The 20928-nt window shown below is 51.6% G+C and overlaps 1 protein-coding gene and 1 long non-coding RNA gene across 10 annotated transcripts in view; both read right to left on the bottom strand.

Annotated features, from left to right (window-relative positions):
- Nucleotides 1–5739, bottom strand: part of LOC146752641 (uncharacterized) — a 6660-nt gene extending 921 nt beyond the window's left edge. Inside the window, exons 1-3 of the long non-coding RNA XR_014940521.1 lie at nt 5528–5739; nt 3947–5105; nt 1–2491 (exon numbers count right to left, since the gene is read on the bottom strand). The exon at nt 1–2491 is cut by the window's left edge and continues 921 nt beyond it. This is a non-coding gene — a long non-coding RNA (uncharacterized LOC146752641). The remainder of the gene's footprint in view (nt 2492–3946; nt 5106–5527) is intronic.
- Nucleotides 5740–9901: 4162 nt separating this feature from the next.
- The window catches only part of LOC107307126 (valine--tRNA ligase-like), a 37016-nt gene continuing 25989 nt past the window's right edge, over nt 9902–20928 (bottom strand). For 6 of the 9 annotated variants that reach the window (XM_085531630.1, XM_085531633.1, XM_085531631.1 and 3 more), the window contains 11 exons: nt 20783–20908; nt 19895–19999; nt 18910–18978; nt 18156–18234; nt 17327–17454; nt 16187–16342; nt 14626–14967; nt 13260–13371; nt 12302–12486; nt 10521–10670; nt 9902–10049 (listed from right to left, as the gene is read on the bottom strand). In XM_085531630.1, the coding sequence (XP_085387756.1) occupies nt 9981–10049; nt 10521–10670; nt 12302–12486; nt 13260–13371; nt 14626–14967; nt 16187–16342; nt 17327–17454; nt 18156–18234; nt 18910–18978; nt 19895–19999; nt 20783–20908 (1521 nt within the window). In that variant the 3' untranslated portion in view covers nt 9902–9980. Of the gene's footprint in view, nt 10050–10520; nt 10671–12301; nt 12487–13259; nt 13372–14625; nt 14968–15985; nt 16038–16186; nt 16343–17326; nt 17455–18155; nt 18235–18909; nt 18979–19894; nt 20000–20782; nt 20909–20928 lie in introns of all 9 variants that reach the window. The other 3 variants (XM_085531634.1, XM_085531632.1, XM_085531635.1) reach the window with 2 other exon arrangements.

The following is a 20928-nucleotide window of genomic DNA, read 5'->3' as shown; positions in this document are numbered from 1 at the left end:
GGGGCTGGGTTAGCCCGGATAGAGAAAAAATGGGCTAGCCCAGCCCCGTAAGCTTGGATAAATAAAGCCAATTTGGCTAAAATAATTGGATTTCAAAAATATAGCCAATTAATTTGAGTTAACTTGAGTTAATTTGAGTTAATTTGAGTTAACTTGAGTTAATTTGAGTTAATTTGAGTTAATTTGAGTTAATTTGAGTTAATTTGAGTTAATTTGAGTTAATTTGAGTTAATTTGAGTTAATTTGAGTTAATTTGAGTTAATTTGAAGCCAAATTTAAAGCCAATCTAGTTGATATTAATTGAATGCAAAACTTAAGCCAATTTGGATTAGAAATTTAGATTCCAACGCAAAATCCAATTTGGTTGACAATGATTGAATAGAAAGCTGAAGCCAATCTGGGTTGAAATTAATTGACTCCAGAACAAAAGCCAATTTGGTTGACAAAAATTAATTGCACACGCTGAAATCAGCGTAAATCTCAAAATGGCCACAAATGGGCACGAGTCAAAGAGTGGCCACAAATGGGCACAAGTCAAAGAGTGGCCGGGAAGCAACTCGGCTCCCTCAGGCCGTAGATAGTGGTTACGGGGCTGGGTTAGCCCGGATAGAAAAAAAATGGGCTAGCCCAGCCCCGTAAGCAAGGATAAATAAAGCCAATTTGGCTAAAATAATTTGATTGCAAAAATAAAGCCAGTTAATTTGAGTTAACTTGAGTTAACTTGAGTTAACTTGAAGCCAAATTTAAAGCCAATTTGGCACATATTAATTGAAATCAAACCTTAAACCAATTTGGTTAAGGTTAAATAATAGCAAAGTTAAAGCCAATTAGTTTAAAATTTTGCTAAAGCCAATTCAATTAACATAGATAGACTGCAAAGCTACAGCCAATTAGATTAAACTTAAATGGTTGTAAAGCTACAACCAATTTAAGTAACATTAAATGATTGCAAAACTAAAGTCAATTTAATTAAAAATAATGGCAAAACTAAAGCCAATTTGATTAACAATGACTGAATGAAAGCTAAAGCCAATTTTGTTAACATAATTAATTAAAAAGCTATAACCAATTTGATTAAGATTAATTAACAACAAATCAAAAACCAATTTAGTTGCAGTTAAATGATTACAAAACAAAACCCAATGTGGGTGAAGTTAATAGATTACTAAGCTAAAACCAATTTGTTTAAGCATGATGTCAAACCTAAAACCAATTTGGGTAAGGTTAACTGAACGCAAACCTTAAACCAATTTGGTTAACAGAACTTAACTCAAAAGCTAACTCCAATTAAATGGAGGTTAATTGACTAACATGTAGCTGATGTGCTGTTGTGATGGATCGTCAGCCCCCCAAAGCTTTATTGAATGCCTGCATGGCAGCATGGAGCGCTGCATCAAAGGGGAACATCCATCAGCCAGGGAATATAAGGGCCCTAAGGAAGAAAAGCAGATAGTTAGATCAATGGGCTGAAACAAGAGGGACATGAAAATGGAAAATAGTGGGCAAGGCCCAATAATCTGCTACAATAAACACCAAAATGGAGCAAAAAGTGCAAAAGAAGAACACAGAGAATGCCAAAATGAACAGCAAGACCCAAAAGAGCAGCACAAAACACATCAAAACAGAACATAATACAACACAAAACACTGCAGAGAACAGGAATAGGGACATAAAGGCGCAACAAAAATGATGCAGGAAACTGCAAAATGGAAGAAAGCACCCAAGAGAATATCAAAATATTGGGCAAGGGCCTACAAAAGGATGCAGGGAACACTGAAAAGGAGGGCAAAGCCCAAGAGAACAAGAAAAGGAATGGCAAAATGGACTGAAAAGCCCAAAAGAAGGATGCAATAGATGCCTAAATGGACAGCAAAGTCCAAAAGAATGATGCAATGGATGCCTAAATGGACAACAAAGTCCAAAAGAACGATGCAATGGATGCCTAAATGGATGGCAAAGCCCAAAAGAATGATGCAATGGATGCCTAAATGGACTGCAAAGCCCAAAAGAATGATGCAATGGATGCCTAAATGGACAGCAAAGTCCAAAAGAATGATGCAATGGATGCCTAAATGGACGGCAAATTCCATAAGAATAATGCAATGGATGCCTAAATGGACGGCAAAGCCCAAAAGAATGATGCAAGATACACCAAAATGGAGGGCAAGGCCCAAGAGAATGCCTCAAAGAATGTCAAAATGGAGGGCAAGAAAAACACTGCAAGAAACAACTGAGCAACAGCAAAGACCAAACACAAAGACAACACAGTAGGACAAGCACAGACAGCCCATAGGACACCACGGAGTGCAAAAATGAAGTCAAAAACACTAACCTCACATCTCAGTATGGAACAAGTAAAAACAAATTGCTGTGTGCTGCCCTTACCTGCTGGGCTGACAGTTACCATCAGCAAAGCTGGGTCCAGGCAATGCAGGTTTCTGTTCCTCGCTGCTCTCATCAGGAGCCGCACATCTCTGTGCTCTGCTGGAACCTGTGGGACACAACACGGCAATGAAGGCACTGGGATAGAATTAATGCTATTAGGGATAGAATTAATGCTATTAGGGATAGAATTAATGCTATTAGGGATAGAATTAATGCTATTATGGATATAATTAATGCTACTTCTAAGTCTAGATTTGCAGTAAGTTTAACAATTGTATCCCACACTACGATCATAATTAAAGTGACTTTCACATAAAGCACAGAGCATCACTTTTATGGCTGCATTTATCATAACAGACACCTTTAGTATTGGGTAAATATGAGGTAAATATCAGTTCCATTAACAAATACAGGTTACAGACTTTATCACTACAACCCGCATTAAGCCAGGGGAGCAGATCAAGATGAACACAAACAAAACATTAACACAAATCCCAAAGACAAGCAGAACAACCACAGAAAGACACTGCAACAGAAAAGCAAAGTAAGCAGCCAAGGGTAAGGCAAGGACAAAAGCAATAAGGAAAGCCAAGGGAAAGCCAAAGCAAAAGCAACAGCAAACAGACCATTATAGGAAACACCAAGAACAAAGGCCAAAGGGAAAACAGCGTGGAGAGCCAAGAGAACAACAAAGGGAACAATGAAACAGAGAGTAAGGCCCAAAAGATGCTGCATGGAACTGAAAGATAGAGCAAGGCCATAAAGAACACTGCAGGGAACATCAAGATGGAGAACAAGGCCCAAAAGGGCACATACAACTTCAAGATGTAGGGCAAGGCCTAAAAGAACGCTGCATGGAACTGCAAAACAGAGGGCAAGGCCCAAAACAGAACTGCTGAAACGTCAAGATGGAGGGCAAGGGCCAAAAAAGATCATGTAAAACATCAAGATGGAGGGCAAGGGCCAAAAAAGGTCATGTAAAGCATCAAGATGGATGGCAAGGCCAAAGAGAACATCACGCAGAACATCAAGATGAGGACAAGGCCCAAAAGAACACTGCAAGGAACATCAAGATGGAGGGCAAAGCTGAAGAGAAAACTGCAGCAAACACCAAGATGGGGGGCAAGGCCCAAAAAGGCACTACAAGAAACATCAAGATGGGGGGCTAGGCCCAAAAGGGCACAACAAGAAACATCAAGATGGGGGGCAAGGCCCAAAAGGGCACTACAAGAAACATCAAGATGGGGGGCAAGGCCCAATAGAACATTGCAAAGATGATCAAGATGGAGGGCAAGGCAGCAGAGGAAACTGCTTGGAACTCCAACACGGAATGAAAGGCTGAAGGGAATGAAGCACCAAAATGAACAACAAGGCCCAAAGAATGAACAGAACATAAAGTGAGAACAAAGGAAACACTGCAGGAAATGCTGGAGAAACAGCAGAGAACAGAGGAAAAGAGAATGCAGAAGGATGAGAGCAGATATTATCATTATAATAATGGAACATTACCTTCAATTTCAGTATGGAACAGGTAAAAAGCAATTGTGTGTGCTGCCCTTACCTGCTGGGATGAGAGTTACCATCAGCAAAGCTGGGTCCAGGCAATGCAGGTTTCTGTTCCTCACTGCTCTCATCAGGAGCCGCACATCTCTGTGCTCTGCTGGAACCTGTGGGACACAACACGGCAATGAAGGCACTGCCCACATCTGCAGGGCAGCTCATAGACACAGCACTCACCTTGGGTTTGGTAGGGAGGGATGTTGGAACCAATAGGGCCCCATGAGACCCCATTGGAACCAATAGGGCCCCATGAGACCCCACTGGACCTTATAAGGTCAACAACCCAGTGCAAGACCAACCAAGGTCCTGAAATCAAACAGTCTATGGTTCCAGATGAGATGCATCGCAGACTGAGAAGTGGTGACAGTGGGGTGCAGTCTGGTGAGCAGAAACATGGCCAACATGGCGCTCCTTTGTAGGAAGGTAGAAGGGATGAGCCCAGGAACCGCTGAGCCGTCGGCCCCACTGCTGTGCTGGGAATGACCACAAAGCAGATCCTCATAGAAGGACACAGGGCTCATGGAAGCAGGAGGTGATGATGGAGATCCTCATAGAAGGACCCAGGGCTCATTGAAGCAGGAGGTGATGATGGAGATCCTCATAGAAGGACCCAGGGCTCATGGAAGGCAGGAGGTGATGATGGAGATCCTCATAGAAGGACCCAGGGCTCATTGAAGCAGGAGGTGATGATGCAGATCCTCATAGAAGGACACAGGGCTCATGGAAGCAGGAGGTGATGATGGAGATCCTCATAGAAGGACACAGGGCTCATGGAAGGCAGGAGGTGATGATGGAGATCCTCATAGAAGGACCCAGGGCTCATTGAAGGCAGGAGGTGATGATGGAGAACCAACACAGCCTCACCAAGGGCAAATCCTCCTTGACCGACCTTATAGACTTCTATGATGGCACTGATACATCAGTAGATGAAGGAAGACCTGCTGGTATCATCTACTTAGACTTCACCAAGGCCTCTGATGCAGGACCCCACAGTGTCCTCATGTCCAAGTGATGAAGACACCGAGTGGATGGGAAGATGATGAGATGGATGAAGAACTGGCTGTAGAACCGAGTCCAGAGAGCAGCAGCCAATGGCTCCATGTCCAGATGGAGATGATGATGAACAATGTCCCATAGCATCCAACACTGGGGCTGATACTCTGCAATATATGAACATAGAATCAAATGATGATCAGCACTGAGGACAATAATGACCATCTCCATTCAACCCCCTGCTATGGGGACAGTCACCAACCACCACACCAAGGTCCCACAGCCTCAAACACCTCTAGGGATGGAGCATCCCAAAGTGACCCATAACACCCCCAAACCCTGCAATAAAGAAGGGATTGATCACCCCATTGTGAAGGCTGAGCCTTCCATCCAAAGGAAGGAGGCTCTAATACGGCTCCTTCTCACCCCCATCCATAATAGATACGGCTCCTTCTCATCCCCATCCATAATAGATACGGCTCCTTCTCACCCCCATCCATAAGTGCTATTAGGAGCAATCAAAAGGAGCAGACATCAGCCCAGTAATAAAGAAGCAATTCCTTACCCCATTGCAAAGCCAAAGACTCACCATTGACCCCAAAGGAAAGGATCTCCAAGCAGAGTCCCATCCCATACGGCATCCAGAGCTCAAAGCAGCAGGAAGGAGAATCCTCTCCCTCAATGCTCCCATAGGAGCACCGAGCTGGAACTGATGCTGCCCCCTGCCCTTCCCAGCCCTTAAATACCAACCAAGGAGGGGAGGAGCCAGGCTCCAACCAATCACAATCCGCCCCTCAACGGCCCCACATGGGGTTGGCCCCTCCCCTCAGCAGGTGCCCAATCAGGATGTTACATAACAGCTCCAATCAGGAACAAAGACAAAAACAAAACAATAACAGGTGAGTAATTACATTGATTTGTTCTTATTGGATAGAGGAGAAACCACAGCACAATAAATGGGGGGACATTGGGACGATGGGGGGGTTATGGGGGGACATTGGGACAATGGGGGGTTATGGGGGGGACATTGGGACGATGGGGGGTGATGGGGGCGATGATATCATGATATAATCAGGGTGATATAATAGAAATGCTGAGTCATGGTTGGAAGCCATGATGGGGCGGGGACACAGCAGTACAGCCCAAGTGCAGGCAACGCATCCGATTGGCTGCAGGGCTGGCTCCGCCCCCTCCTGGGGCTCATATAAGGGCTGGCACTGGGGGGCAGCAGGTATTTGCTGGAGCTCCTCGCTGAGGTCACATGGACCCACATGAAGAAGGGTTATATGTGGGTTATATGTGTTTATATGGGGTTATATATGGGGTTATATGTGTTTATATGGGGTTACATATGGGGTTATATGTGTTTATATGGGGTTGTATGGGTTATATGGAGGGATATAAGGGGTCTGTGGGGGGGATATGGGGTTATAGCGGGAGATATAGGGGTGATATGGGGTGTCTATGGGGCTATATGTAGGTTTTTGGGGTGTCTATGGGGCTCTATGGGTTGTCTATGGGGCTCTATTGGGCTCTATGGGGTCCCTATGGGGCTCTATGGGGTGTCTATGGGGGAATATGGGGTGTCTATGGGGCTCTATGGGGAGTCTATGGGGCTATATGTAGGTTTTTGGGGTGTCTATGGGGCTCTATGGGGTGTCTATGGGGCTCTATAGGGCTCTATGGGGTCCCTATGGGGCTCTATGGGGTGTCTATGGGGGAATATGGGGTGTCTATGGGGCTCTATGGGGTGTCTATGGGGTTCTGTTGGGGTCTATGGGGTGTCTATGGGGTTCTGTGGAGCTCTATGGGGTGTCTATGGGGGGATATGGGGTGTCTATGGGGCCCTATGGGGGGATATGGGGCCCTATGGGGTTATATGTGTTTATATGGGGTTGTATGGGTTATATGGAGGGATATACGGGGTCTGTGGGGAGGATATGGGGTTATAGGGGGAGATATAGGGGTGATATGGGGTGTCTATGGGGGGATATAGGGTGTCTATGGGGAGATGTGGGGGCATATGAGGTCTCTATGGGTCTCTATGGGTCTCTGTGGGTCCCTATGGGGCTCTATGAGCTGATGGGGGGCAGAAATGATTGAGGGGGGGAACAGCTTTTCTTGGTTTTCTTATGCTCTAACCCTGATTTTCTTAGTTTTCATTTGCTGTAACGTTGCTTTTCTTGGTTTTCTTCCACTCCAACTCATTAATCCTTGGTTTTGCTGCGCTTTTTTCCTACCAAGAAAAGCTGGGTTAGAGCAGAAGAAAACCAAGAAAAGACGGGTCGGAGCAGAAGAAAACAAAGAAAAGCCGGGTTAGAGCACAAGTAAACAAAGAAAAGCTGGGGTAGATTGGAAGAAAACCAAGAAAAGACGGGTTAGAGTGCAAGAAAACCAAGAAAAGACGGGTCAAAGCAGAAGAAAACCAAGAAAAGACGGGTTAGAGTGCAAGAAAACCAAGAAAAGACGTGTAGGAGCCGAAGAAAACCAAGAAAAGACGGGTTAGAGTGCAAGAAAATCAAGAAAAGACGGGTCGGAGCAAATGAAAACGATGAAAAGCAGGGTTAAAGTGGAAGAAAACCAAGAAAAGACGGGTCGAAGCAGATGAAAACCAAGAAAACAAAGGTTAGAGCTGAAGAAAATTAAGAAGAGACAGGTTAGAGCAACAGGATTCCAAGAAAAGCAGAGGTAGAGCGGAAGAAAACCAACAAAAGACGGGTCAAAGCAGAAGAAAACCGAGAAAAGACAGTTTAGAACGGTAGAAAACCAAGAAAAGTCGGGTTAGAGTGAAAGAAAGCCAAGAAAAGCAGGATTAGAGCCAAAGAAAACCAAGAAAAGACGGGTCAGAGCAGAAGAAAATGAAGAAAAGCCGGGTTAGAGCACAAGTAAACAAAGAAAAGCTGGGGTAGATTGGAAGAACACCAAGAAAAGACGGGTTAGAGTGCAAGAAAATCAAGAAAAGACGTGTAGGAGCCGAAGAAAACCAAGAAAAGACGGGTTGGAGCAGATGAAAACCAAGAAAAGCAGGGTTAAAGTGGAAGAAAACCAAGAAAAGTCGGTTTGAGCGGAGAAAAACCAAGAAAAGAGCGGTTTTAAAAAGAGAAAAGCAAGAAAAGTCGGGTTAGAGCATCTGAAAACCAAGAAAATATGGGTTAGAACGGAAGAAAATTAAGAAAAGACGGGTTAGAGTGGAAGAAAACCAATAAAATATGGGTTAGAACGGAAGAAAAATCAGATGTGATAAGGGGTGATATTGGGGTCAGACAGAACAGGAACCGGTTATAATGGGGTGATGGGGGTAACGGGGTTATAATGGGGTGATGGGGATAATGGGGGTGATGGGGGTAATGGGGTGATGGTGATAATGGGGTGATGGGGGTAATGGGTTGATGGGGGTAATGGGGGTAACGGGGTTGATGATGTTGATGGGGTGATGGTGGGGGGCAGAGATGTGGGTGGTGTGAGGGGATGATGGTGGAGACCCCACAGAGCCCCATACAGACACATAGAGACACATAGGGACAGACAGTGCCCCATTGAAGCCCCACAGAGCCCCACAGTGCCCCATAGAAGCCCCATAGAGCCCCACAAAGCCCCACAGTGTCCCATAGAAGCCCTATAGAACCGCACAGTGTCCAACAGAGCCCCACAGAGCCCCACAGTGTCCCATAGAAGCCCCATAGAGCCCCATAGAAGCCCTACAGAACCCCACAGTGTCCAACAGAGCCCCATAGAACCCCATAGAGCCCCACAGTGCCCCATAGAACCCTACAGTGCCGCATAGAGCCCCACAGTGCCCCATAGAGCCCCATTGCACCCCATAGAGCCCCATAGAGCCCCATTAGCCCCACAGCGTCCCGGCAAATCGCGGGCGCCATTTTTATAGTGAAAAATAGCGTCGCTTCCGGTATGGTGCATTGTGGGATATAACGAGGCAATTGGAGGTCGCCATTTTGGCCATGCGCAAAATGTCGCTTCCGGTATGGTGCGTTGTGGGATATAATGTGGCATGTGGCGGTCGCCATTTTGGTCATGCGCAAAACGTCGCTTCCGTTATGGTGCGTTGTGGGATATAACGTGGCAATTAGCGGTCGCCATTTTGATCATGCGCAGTCGCGTCACTTCCGGCCAGGTGCATTGCGGGATATAACGCCTCATTTGGTGGGCGCCATTTTGTTCGCGAGCAATGGCGTCTCTTCCGGCAGAGGGGATTGTGGGATATCACTGAGACCGCATTTTTATTTCCGGTTCCGGCTGTGGGGGGTGCAGTTCTGTTTCCGGTTGTCCGCTTCCGGTGTTTCCGCCGTGGGGCTGCGGGGGGTTCGGGGGGGCCCGGGCACGAGGCGCCATTTTGGGGTTAAATCCGGGTATTTTGGGGTCAAATCCGGGTATTTTGGGTCTAAATCCGGGTATTTTGGGGTTAAATCCAGGTTTTTTGGGTCCAAATCCGGATATTTTGGGTCCCATTGTGCTGATGAAGCTGAGCTGCCCCTGAGCCCCGACTGACCCTGGGGCTGTTGTTGTTGTGTGGGGTTGAACTGGTCGATGCTGTTGGGGTGACAATAGGGGACACTGGGTGATAATAGCACAGAATTGGGGGGATGGCGGGTATCGGTGGGGGCTGCAATCAGGTATTAATGATATTGGGGTATCAGTGGCTGCAATCAGATATTAATGATGTCGGGGTATCGGTGGCTGTAATTAGATATTAATGATGTCGGGTGGTTATTGGGGTTCTCTTCCACTTGGGCCTCGCCTCTATTCCCATATAAGGTCATCATTACTGCCTCCATTTCCATATAAGGACACCATTTCCCGCCCCTATTTCCATATAAGGGCATAATTCCCGCCCTCATTTCCATATAAGGACACCCCTTCCCGCCGCCCCCAAGACACGTCCCATTTTGAGACCACGCCCCCTGCAGGCGGCACCGCGTTTCTATTGGCTGAGAGCATCCTGCACGCTACGTTTTTATTGGTCAGAACATCCCGGCGCCGCGTTTTTATTGGTCGGAGCTTCCCGGCGCCGCGTTGTGATTGGCTCAGAGCATCCCGCGCACGCGCTGCAGCGCCTCGTCCACCTTGCGAAGCTCCGCCTCCGCCTGCGCCAGCTGGGGGCGGGGACAGAGGGAAGCCACGCCCCCTCATTAATATTAATAGGTGCCGCCCTCATTAATATTAATAGATACATTCCTCCCTGCCCCATTTCCTGCCCCCCTTCCCTCCATTTCCCACCCCTTTTGCCCCCCCATCCCATTTCCTGCCCCACATCCCCCCTGCCCCATTTCCTACCCCCCATTTCCCACCCCCCTTTTGCCCCCTGCCCCATTTCCTGCCCCACATCCCCCCCACCCCACTTCCTGCCCCCCATTTCCCACCCCCCTTTTGCCCCCCCACCCCATTTCCTGCCCCCCATATCCCCTCCTTCCCCCCATTTCCCACCCCCTTTTCCCCCCTGCCCCATTTCCTGCCCCCCACGCCCCCCGTTTCCCCCCATTTCCCACCCCCCTTTCCCCCCCGCCCCATTTCCTGCCCCATTTCCTGCCCCATTTCCATCCCCACACCCCCCCATTCCCCCCTACCTTGGTGGCATCAGCCTCCCTGACGCTGTGGGGCACCTTGTCCCCGTAGCCCTGTGCCTCCATCCTGTCCCGCAGTCGGTCCCGCTGTCGCTGCAGCTCCTCGCGCCGCCCCCCAAGTCGGGCCAGCTCCCGGGGGGGGTCGATCAGACCCTGTGGGGCACAGGGGGGTCAGCCCCATAGACAGACAATAGACAGACAGCCCCCCCACCAGGGGTCAGCCCCATAGACAGCCCCCCAGCTGTGGGTCAGCCCCACAGAGAGCCCTCACCCAACAAGCCCCCCCCCACATCCCTCCATTCACCGTCCCCATCCCTCCCCATATCCCCCCATCCTGCCCCATATCACCCCATATCCCCCTATATCCCCCCCATATCCCCCCATATCCCCTTATTCTGCCCCCCATCCCGCCCCATATCCCCCCCTATCCCCCTCCACCTTCAGCCCCAGATGCACGGTGCAGTGCTCGGAGGCCCCATATCCCCCCATCCCACCCCATATCCCCCCATCCCGCCCCATATCCCCCTATATCCCCCCCATATCCCCCTATATCTCCCCATATCCCCCCACATCTCCTCACCTTCAGCCCCAGATGTACAGTGCAGTGCTCGGAGGCCCCATATCCCCCCATATCCCCCTATATCCCCCCTATATCCCCCCATATCCCCCTCACCTTCAGCCCCAGATGCACAGTGCAGTGCTCGGAGGCCCCATATCCCCCTATATCCCCCCATATCCCCCCCATATCCCCCTATATCCCCCCATATCCCCCCCATATCCCCCCTATATCTCCCCATATCCCCCCATATCCCCCTCACCTTCAGCCCCAGATGCACAGTGCAGTGCTCGGAGGCCCCATATCCCCCTATATCCCCCCATATCCCCCCCATATCCCCCTATATCCCCCCATATCCCCCCCATATCCCCCCTATATCTCCCCATATCCCCCCATATCCCCCTCACCTTCAGCCCCAGATGTACAGTGCAGTGCTCGGAGGCCCCATATCCCCCCCATATCCCCTTATTCTGCCCCATATCCCCCCACATCTCCTCACCTTCAGCCCCAGATGCACAGTGCAGTGCTCGGAGGCCCCATATCCCCCCATATCCCCCTATATCCCCCCATATCCCCCTATATCCCCCCATATCCCCCCATATCGCCCCATATCCCCCCTCACCTTCAGCCCCAGATGCACAGTGCAGTGCTCGGAGGCCCCATATCCCCCCATATCCCGCCCCATATCCCCCTATATCCCCCCATATCCCCCCACCTTCAGCCCCAGATGCATGGTGCAGTGCTCGGAGGCCCCATATCCCCCCTATATCCCCCCATCCCGCCCCATATCCCCCCATCCCACCCCACATCCCCCCATATCCCCCCTCACCTTTAGCACCAGATGGGCTGTGCAGTGCTCAGAGGCCCCATATCCCCCCATATCCTCTTATTCCACCCCATATCCCCCTATATCCCCCCATATCCCCCCATCCCACCCCATATCCCCCCACATCTCCTCACCTTCAGCCCCAGATGCACAGTGCAGTGCTCGGAGGCCCCATATCCCCCTATATCCCCCCATATCCCCCCCATATCCCCCTCACCTTCAGCCCCAGATGCACAGTGCAGTGCTCAGAGGCCCCATATCCCCCTATATCCCCCCCATATCCTCCCATATCCCCCCATATCCCCCCACATCCCCTCACCTTCAGCCCCAGATGCACAGTGCAGTGCTCGGAGGCCCCATATCCCCCTATATCCCCCCTATATCCCCCCATATCCCCCTCACCTTCAGCCCCAGATGCACGGTGCAGTGCTCGGAGGCCACGGCCACGGCGCAGCCCGGGGGGGGCTCGGCCTCGTTGTCCCCCCCCCCGAGGACGGTGACGGCCCCGACCGACGCCAACGTGCGAATGTGGGGCCGGCAGCGACAGGCACGAGACGCCCACGAGGGGTCGGGGCACTGCAGGAAACCTGGGGGCAGCGGGGGGTCAGGGGGACCCATAGAGCCACATAGAGCCCCATAGAGACCCATAGAGCCCCATAGGGACAATGGGGGCAGCAGGGAGACCCCATAGAGCCCCATAGAGCCCCATAGGGACAATGGGGGCAGCAGGGGGACCCATAGAGCCCCACAGAGCCCCATAGAGCCCCATAGGGACAATGGGGGCAGCAGGGAGACCCCATAGAGCCCCATAGAGCCCCATAGGGACAATGGGGGCAGCAGGGGGACCCATAGAGCCCCACAGAGCCCCATAGAGCCCCATAGGGACAATGGGGGCAGCAGGGAGACCCCATAGAGCCCCATAGAGCCCCATAGGGACAATGGGGGCAGCAGGGGGACCCATAGAGCCCCACAGAGCCCCATAGAGCCCCATAGGGACAATGGGGGCAGCAGGGAGACCCCATAGAGCCCCATAGAGCCCCATAGGGACAATGGGGGCAATGGGGGCATCAGTGGGAGACCCCCCCAGCCCCATTGAGCCTGTAGGAACCACCTCCCAACCCAGGACCCCCCCCCATTCTCCCCTATATCCCCCCTATTTCCCCCCATTTCCCCCCATTCCCCCCACATCCCCCCCACATCCTCACATGGGGGTCTGCTGGTGGTCAGCCCGTGCTCCGCCCTCAGCCCATATCCCCCCATATCCCCCCCATCTCCTCCCACATCCCCCTATATCCCCCCCATATCCCCCCTATATCCCCATATCCCCCCACATCCCCCCCACATCCCCCCACATCCTCACATGGGGGTCTGCTGCTGGTCAGCCCGTGCTCCGCCCTCAGCCCCCTCAGTGCCCTCACGATGCTCAGCACAAACTCCATCGTGTTCTCCAGCTCCGGGTCCTCCCAGCAGAACTATGGGGCGGGAAAAGGGGGTCAGTGGGGACCCCAGACCCATAGAGACCCATAGAGACCCACACAGACCCATAGAGACCCGTAGAGACCCACACAGACCCATAGAGACCCACACAGACCCATAGAGACCCATAGAGACCCCCCAGACCCATAGAGACCCCCCCCACCCCATAGAGAGCCATCCAGGCCCACAGAGACCCCCCAGACCCACAGATCAACCCCAGACCCCATTTCTGTCCCCTACCTCCCCCCCAGACCCCATTTCTCCCCCCTGACCCCCCCATCTCCCCCCTTAGACCCCTATTTCTCCCCCCCATACCCCCATTTCCCCCCCTATATCCCCATATTTCCCCCCTATATCCCCATATCTCCCCCTATACCCCCCTATATCCCCATATCTCCCCCCTATATCCCCCCTATATCCCCATATCTCCCCCCTATATCCCCATATCTCCCCCTATATCCCCCCTATATCCCCATATCTCCCCCTATATCCCCATATCTCCCCCTATATCCCCCCTATATCCCCATATCTCCCCCTATATCCCCATATCTCCCCCTATATTCCCATATCTCCCCCTATATCCCCCCTATACCCCCATATCTCCCCCTATCTCCCCCTATATCCCCATATCTCCCCCCTATATCCCCCTATCTCCCCCTATATCCTCCCTATATCCCCATATCTCCCCCTATCTCCCCCTATATCCCCCCATATCTCCCCCTATATCCCCATATCTCCCCCTATATCCCCCCTATATCCCCATATCTCCCCCTATATCCCCCTATCTCCCCCTATATCCCCCCTATATCCCCATATCTCCCCCTATATCCCCATATCTCCCCCTATATCCCCCCTATATCCCCATATCTCCCCCTATATCCCCCTATCTCCCCCTATATCCCCCCTATATCCCCATATCTCCCCCTATATCCCCCCTATACCCCCATATCTCCCCCTATATCCCCATATCTCCCCCTATATCCCCCTATATCCCCATATATCCCCCCTATACCCCCATATCTCCCCTTATGTCCCCCCTATACCCCCATATCTCCCCCTATATCCCCCCCATATCCCCATATCTCCCCTTATATCCCCCTATATCCCCATATCTCCCCCCTATATCCCCATATCCCCCCTATATCCCCATATCTCCCCCTATATACCCCCTATATCCCCCTATCTCCCCCTATATCCCCCTATACCCCCATATCTCCCCCTATATCCCCCCATATCTCCCCACATCTCACCACTTCAGGCTGTGGATATGGGCACACACAGAGGCTGGGGGGCGCAGGGGGGTCGTGGGGCAGCCGCTGCCAAAGCTCCTCGGTGACGAAGGGCATAAATGGGGCCAGGAGCCGCAGCCCCCCCTCCATGCAGCAATGCAGCACGTCCTGCACCGCACGCAGCCGCCCCACGGCATCCCCACCTTCATCATCATCATCATCGTCATCATGGGGGGGGTCCGGCTCATTGTTATGGGGGGCGTCTGGCTCATTATGGGGGGGGTCCGGCTCCTCCTCCTGGGGTTGGGGGGCGGCTGCAGCCCCACACGCGGCTGCGCGGGACAGCACCGGCTTCACACATTCCTATGGGGTAAAGGTACGTGTATATGGACATAGAACCCTATAACACCCCATAGAGCCCCATAGCGCCCTATAGAACCCCACAGCCCCATAGAACCCTATAAAACCCCACAGAGCCCCATATAACCCCATATAACCCCATATATCCCATATATAACCCCATATATCCCCATATAACCCCACATATCCCCATATATAACCCCATAGAGCCCCATATAATCACATATAACCCCATATAACCCCACATATCCCCATATATAACCCCATATAACCCCATATATCCCATATATAACCCCATATATCCCATATAACACCCCATATATCCCATATATCCCCATATATCCCATATATAACTCACCAGATACACATCACACAGGTCATACAGCCACAGTCCGTGAATGGCCGACGTGAAACACCCCATATAACCCCATATATCCCATATATAACCCCATATATCCCCATATAACCCCATATATCCCATATATAACCCCATATAACCCCATATATCCCATATATAACCCCATATATCCCATATATAACCCCATATATCCCCATATAACCCCATATATCCCATATATAACCCCATATAACCCCATATATCCCATATATAACCCCATATATCCCATATATAACCCCATATATCCCCATATAACCCCATATATCCCATATATAACCCCATATAACCCCATATATCCCATATATAACCCCATATATCCCCATATAACCCCATATATCCCATATATAACCCCATATAACCCCATATAACCCATATATAACCCCACATATCCCATATATAACCCCATATATCCCATATATAGCCCCATATATCCCATATATAACCCCATATAACCCCATATATCCCATATATAACCCCACATATCCCATATATAACCCCATATATCCCATATAACACCCCATATAACCCCACATATCCCATATAACACCCCATATATCCCATATATAACCCCATATAACACCCCATATATCCCATATATCCCCATATATCCCATATATAACTCACCAGATACACATCACACAGGTCATAGAGCCACAGTCCGTGAATGGCCGACGTGAAACACCCCATATAACCCCATATATCCCATATAACCCCATATAACCCCATATATCCCATATAACCCCATATAACCCATGTAACACCCCATATATCCCATATAACCCCATATATCCCCATATAACACCCCATAGACCCCATATAACTCACCAGATACACATCACACAGGTCGTACAGCCATAACCCGTGAATGGCCGATGTGGCGGCCGGGAAATCGAAGCGACTCAACGCGGCCGAACAACAGGAAACGGCCCGACTTAAACGGCTGCGGATCCACCGGTCAGCAATGCCCATATGGCCACGGACCTACAACAGAGAGACCTGCCCCATAGAGACCCATATCTGCCCCATAGAGACCCATAGAGACACATAGAGAGACCCATAGGGACAGCTCAGCCCCATAGAGATCAGCCCTATAACAACAAGACACAGCCCAGCTATCCCTATATGGCCACGGACCTGAAAGAGAGAGACCTATAGGGACAGCTCTGCCCCATAGAGAGAGCCCAGCCCCATAGAGACCCTCCCAGCCCCATAAGGACCCTCCCAGCCCCATAAGGACCCTCCCAGCCCCATAGGGACCCTCCCAGCCCTATAAGGACCCTCCCAACCCCATAAGGACCCTCCCAGCCCCATAGGGACCCTCCCAGCCCCATAAGGACCCTCCCAGCCCCATAAGGACCCTCCCAGCCCCATAGGGACCCTCCCAGCCCCATAGGGACCCTCCCAGCCCTATAAGGACCCTCCCAACCCCATAAGGACCCTCCCAGCCCCATAGGGACCCTCCCAGCCCCATAAGGACCCTCCCAGCCCCATAAGGACCCTCCCAGCCCCATAGGGACCCTCCCAGCCCCATAGGGACCCTCCCAGCCCCATAGGGACCCTCCCAGCCCCATAAGGACGCTCCCAGCCCCATAAGGACCCTCCCAGCCCCATAGGGACCCTCCCAGCCCCATAGGGACGCTCCCAACCCCATAAGGACCCTCCCAGCCCCATAGGGACGCTCCCAGCCCCATAAGGACCCTCCCAACCCCATAAGGACGCTCCCAGCCCCATAAGGACCCTCCCAGCCCCATAGGGACCCTCCCAGCCCCATAGGGACGCTCCCAGCCCCATAAGGACCCTCCCAGCCCCATAAGGACCCTCCCAGCCCCATAAGGACCCTCCCAGCCCCATAGGGACCCTCCCAACCCCATAAGGACCCTCCCAGCCCCATAAGGACCCTCCCACCCCCATAGGGACCCTCCCAGCCCCATAGGGACGCTCCCAGCCCCACATCCCGCCCCACACCTCCATGTTATGGGGTGGGCTGTATTGGGGTCCCAGGGCCCTGAGGATGAATCTCGCCCCGTTCCAAACTTTGTTGCAGAAATGACGATACCCCAAAACTCGCCCCACGTCCAGGTTGATGTCGCGGCCTGTGGGGAGAGACCACATGGGGGGGATGTGGGGCAGATAGGGGGCAGTTATGGGGCAGCTATGGGGCACTTATGGGGCAGTTATGGGGCAGCTATGGGGCACTGTGGGGCAGATAGGGGGCAATGTGGGGCAGCTATAGGGCAGCTATGGGGCACTGTGGGGCAGATAGGGGGCAATGTGGGGCAGCTATGGGGCACTGTGGGGCAGATAGGGGGCACTGCGGGGCAGCTATAGGGCAGCTATGGGGCACTGTGGGGCAGATAGGGGGGGATCTGGGGTGGATTTGGGAGGAATTGGGGTGGATTTGGGGCAATGTGGGGCATATATGGGGCAGCTATGGGGCAGTAATGAGGCACTTATGGGGCAGCTATAGGGCACTTATGGGGCAGCTATGGGACAGCTATAGGGCAGCTATGGGGCAGCTATAGGGCACTTATAGGGCAGCTATGGGGCAGCTATAGGGCACTTAAGGGGCAGCTATGGGGCACTTATGTGGCAGCTATGGGGCAGCTATGGGACAGCTATAGGGCAGCTATGGGGCAGCTATAGGGCACTTATGGGGCAGCTATAGGGCACTTATAGGGCAGCTATAGGGCAGCTATAGGGCACTTATGGGGCAGCTATAGGGCACTTATGGGGCAGCTATGGGGCAGCTATAGGGCAGCTATGAGGCACTTATGGGGCAGCCGTGGGGCCTCACCCTGAGCCGTGTATGCGCAGAGGGCGAAGCGCAGCGCGTCGGTGCCGCACTCCGGGATCCCATTGGGGAAATCGCGTTTCTATGGGGCAGAAAAAAGGGACGGGGGTCTCAGCCCCACATATGGGGGTCAGCCCCACACCTGGGGGTCTCAGCCCCACATATGGGGGTCTCAGCCCATCTATAGGGGTCCCACCCCACACATGTGGGTCCCAGCCCCATATATCAGGGTCCCACCCCACACATGTGGGTCCCAGCCCCATATATCAGGGTCCCACCCCACACATGTGGGTCCCAGCCCCATATATCGGGGTCCCACCCCACACATGTGGGTCCCAGCCCCATATATCGGGGTCCCACCCCACACATGTGGGTCCCAGCCCCATATATCGGGGTCCCACCCCACACATGTGGGTCCCAGCCCCATATATCAGGGTCCCACCCCACACATGTGGGTCCCAGCCCCATATATCAGGGTCCCACCCCACACATGTGGGTCCCAGCCCCATATATCGGGGTCCCGCCCCACACATGTGGGTCCCAGCCCCATATATCGGGGTCCCACCCCACACATGTGGGTCCCAGCCCCACATATCGGGGTCCCACCCCACACATGTGGGTCCCAGCCCCACATATCGGGGTCCCACCCCACACATGTGGGTCCCAGCCCCATATATCGGGGTATCACCCCACACATGTGGGTCCCAGCCCCATATATCGGGGTCCCACCCCACACATGTGGGTCCCAGCCCCACACCTGTCCTTCCCGTGCTCGCTCCAGCTCCGCGGGGTCCAAGTTACTGTTCAGCAGCTGCTGGTGGAGACCCTGGGGGGGGGACACAGCGCCCCACGTCAGCCCCATAGCGACCACACAGCCCCACATCACCCCACATTGCCCCACATCGCCCCACACATCCCATAGCCCCACTGCCCCATATCACCCCACACATCCCACAGCCCCACAGCCCCATACGGCCCCCATTGCCCCACACATCCCATAACCCCACTGCCCCATATATACCCATATCACCCCATATCACCCCACACATCCCACAGCCCCCCATCGCCCCACACATCCCATAGCCCCATATATAATTAATACCCCCCATATAATTAATACCCCCCATATATAATAACCCCCCCATATAATTAATAACCCCCCCCATATAATTAATATCCCCATCTAATTAATCCCCCCATCTAATTAACATCTAATTAATACCTTTAGGCAGATGCCCTCAATGACCCCAATATAATTAATACCCCCCCATATAATTAATACCCCCATCTAATTAATGAATCCCCATCTAATTAGCATCTAATTAACATGTAATTAACATGTATTAATTAGCACCTTGAGGCTGATGCCCTCAATAACCCATATAATAACCCCCCATATAATTAATAACCTACCATCTAATTAATGAATCCCCATGTAATTAACATGTAATTAGCATCTAATTAACATGTAATGAGCACCTTGAGGCTGATGCCCTCGATAACCCATATAATAAATAACCTACCATCTAATTAATGAATCCCCATGTAATTAACATGTAATTAGCATGTAATTAACATGTATTAACTAGCACCTTGAGGCTGATGCCCTCGATGACCCATATAATAACCCCCCATATAATTAATAACCTACCATCTAATTAATGAATCCCCATGTAATTAGCATGTAATTAGCATGTAATTAACATGTAATTAACATGTAGTTAGCATGTATTAATGAGCACCTTGAGGCTGATGCCCTCGATAACGTCCAGGGGGTCGATGACGTTCCCCAGCGATTTGCTCATCTTACGCCCGTGGGCGTCGCGGACGATGGCGTGAAGGTACACCTGGAAAGGGGGGGGAAATGGGGGATAATGGGGGATAATGGGGAAATAAGGGGGAAATGGGGGGAAAATGGGGGTAAATAGGGGAAAAAATGAGGTAAAAAAGGGGGAAATGGGGGAAAAAATGAGGTAAAAAGGGGGAAATGGGGGGAAAATGGGGGTAAATAATGGGGAAAAAGAGGGGAAATTGGGGGAAAATGGGGTAAAAAGGGGGAAAATGAGGGAAAAAGGGGGGAAAGATGGGGGAAATTGGGGAAAAATGAGGTAAAAAAGGGGGAAATGGGGGAGAAGGGGTGGAAAAAGGGGGTAAATAATGGGGAAATGGGGGTAAATAAGGGGGAAAATGGGGTGAAAAGGGGAAATGGGGGGAAATGGGGGAAAAAGGAGGTGAAAGGGGGGGAAATGGGGGAGATGGGGGAGAAATGGGGTAAAAAAGGGGGAAATTGGGGGAAAATGGGGGAAAAAAGGGGGTAAATCATGGGGAAATGGGGAGGAAAAAGGGGGGAAATGGGGTAAAAAACCTCATTTACCCCCATATTCCCCCATTTAATCCCATTTAACCCCCCATATCTCCCCATATCCCCCCATATTCCCCCATTTTCCCCTATTTCGCCCCATTTCCCACCTCTCTAAAGGGCAGTTTCCCATATTCCCCCATTTTACCCAATTTTGCCCAATTTCCCCCTATTTCCCCCCATTTCCCACCTCCTTGAAGGGCAGTTTCCCATTTTACCCAATTTTACCCCAATTTTGCCCAATTTCCCCTGATTTCGCCCCATTTCTCACCTCCTTGAATGGCAGTTTCCCGGTCAGTGCCAGCGCCAGCATCACCATCCGGGCCACCCAGAAGAACAGGATGTCGTGGCCCGTCTCCAGCAAAGAGCCCGGGTAGAACACAGAGAGATCCTCCGTCTATAGGGATCAATGGGGTT

This window comes from Coturnix japonica, unplaced genomic scaffold (assembly GCF_054131305.1).
Source record: "Coturnix japonica strain WE unplaced genomic scaffold, WE-NBRP24 Scf043, whole genome shotgun sequence".
NCBI classification, from domain to species: Eukaryota; Metazoa; Chordata; class Aves; order Galliformes; family Phasianidae; genus Coturnix; species Coturnix japonica.
Note: the sequence above shows the minus strand (reverse complement) of the source record. Positions and strands in the feature narration are given on the sequence as shown.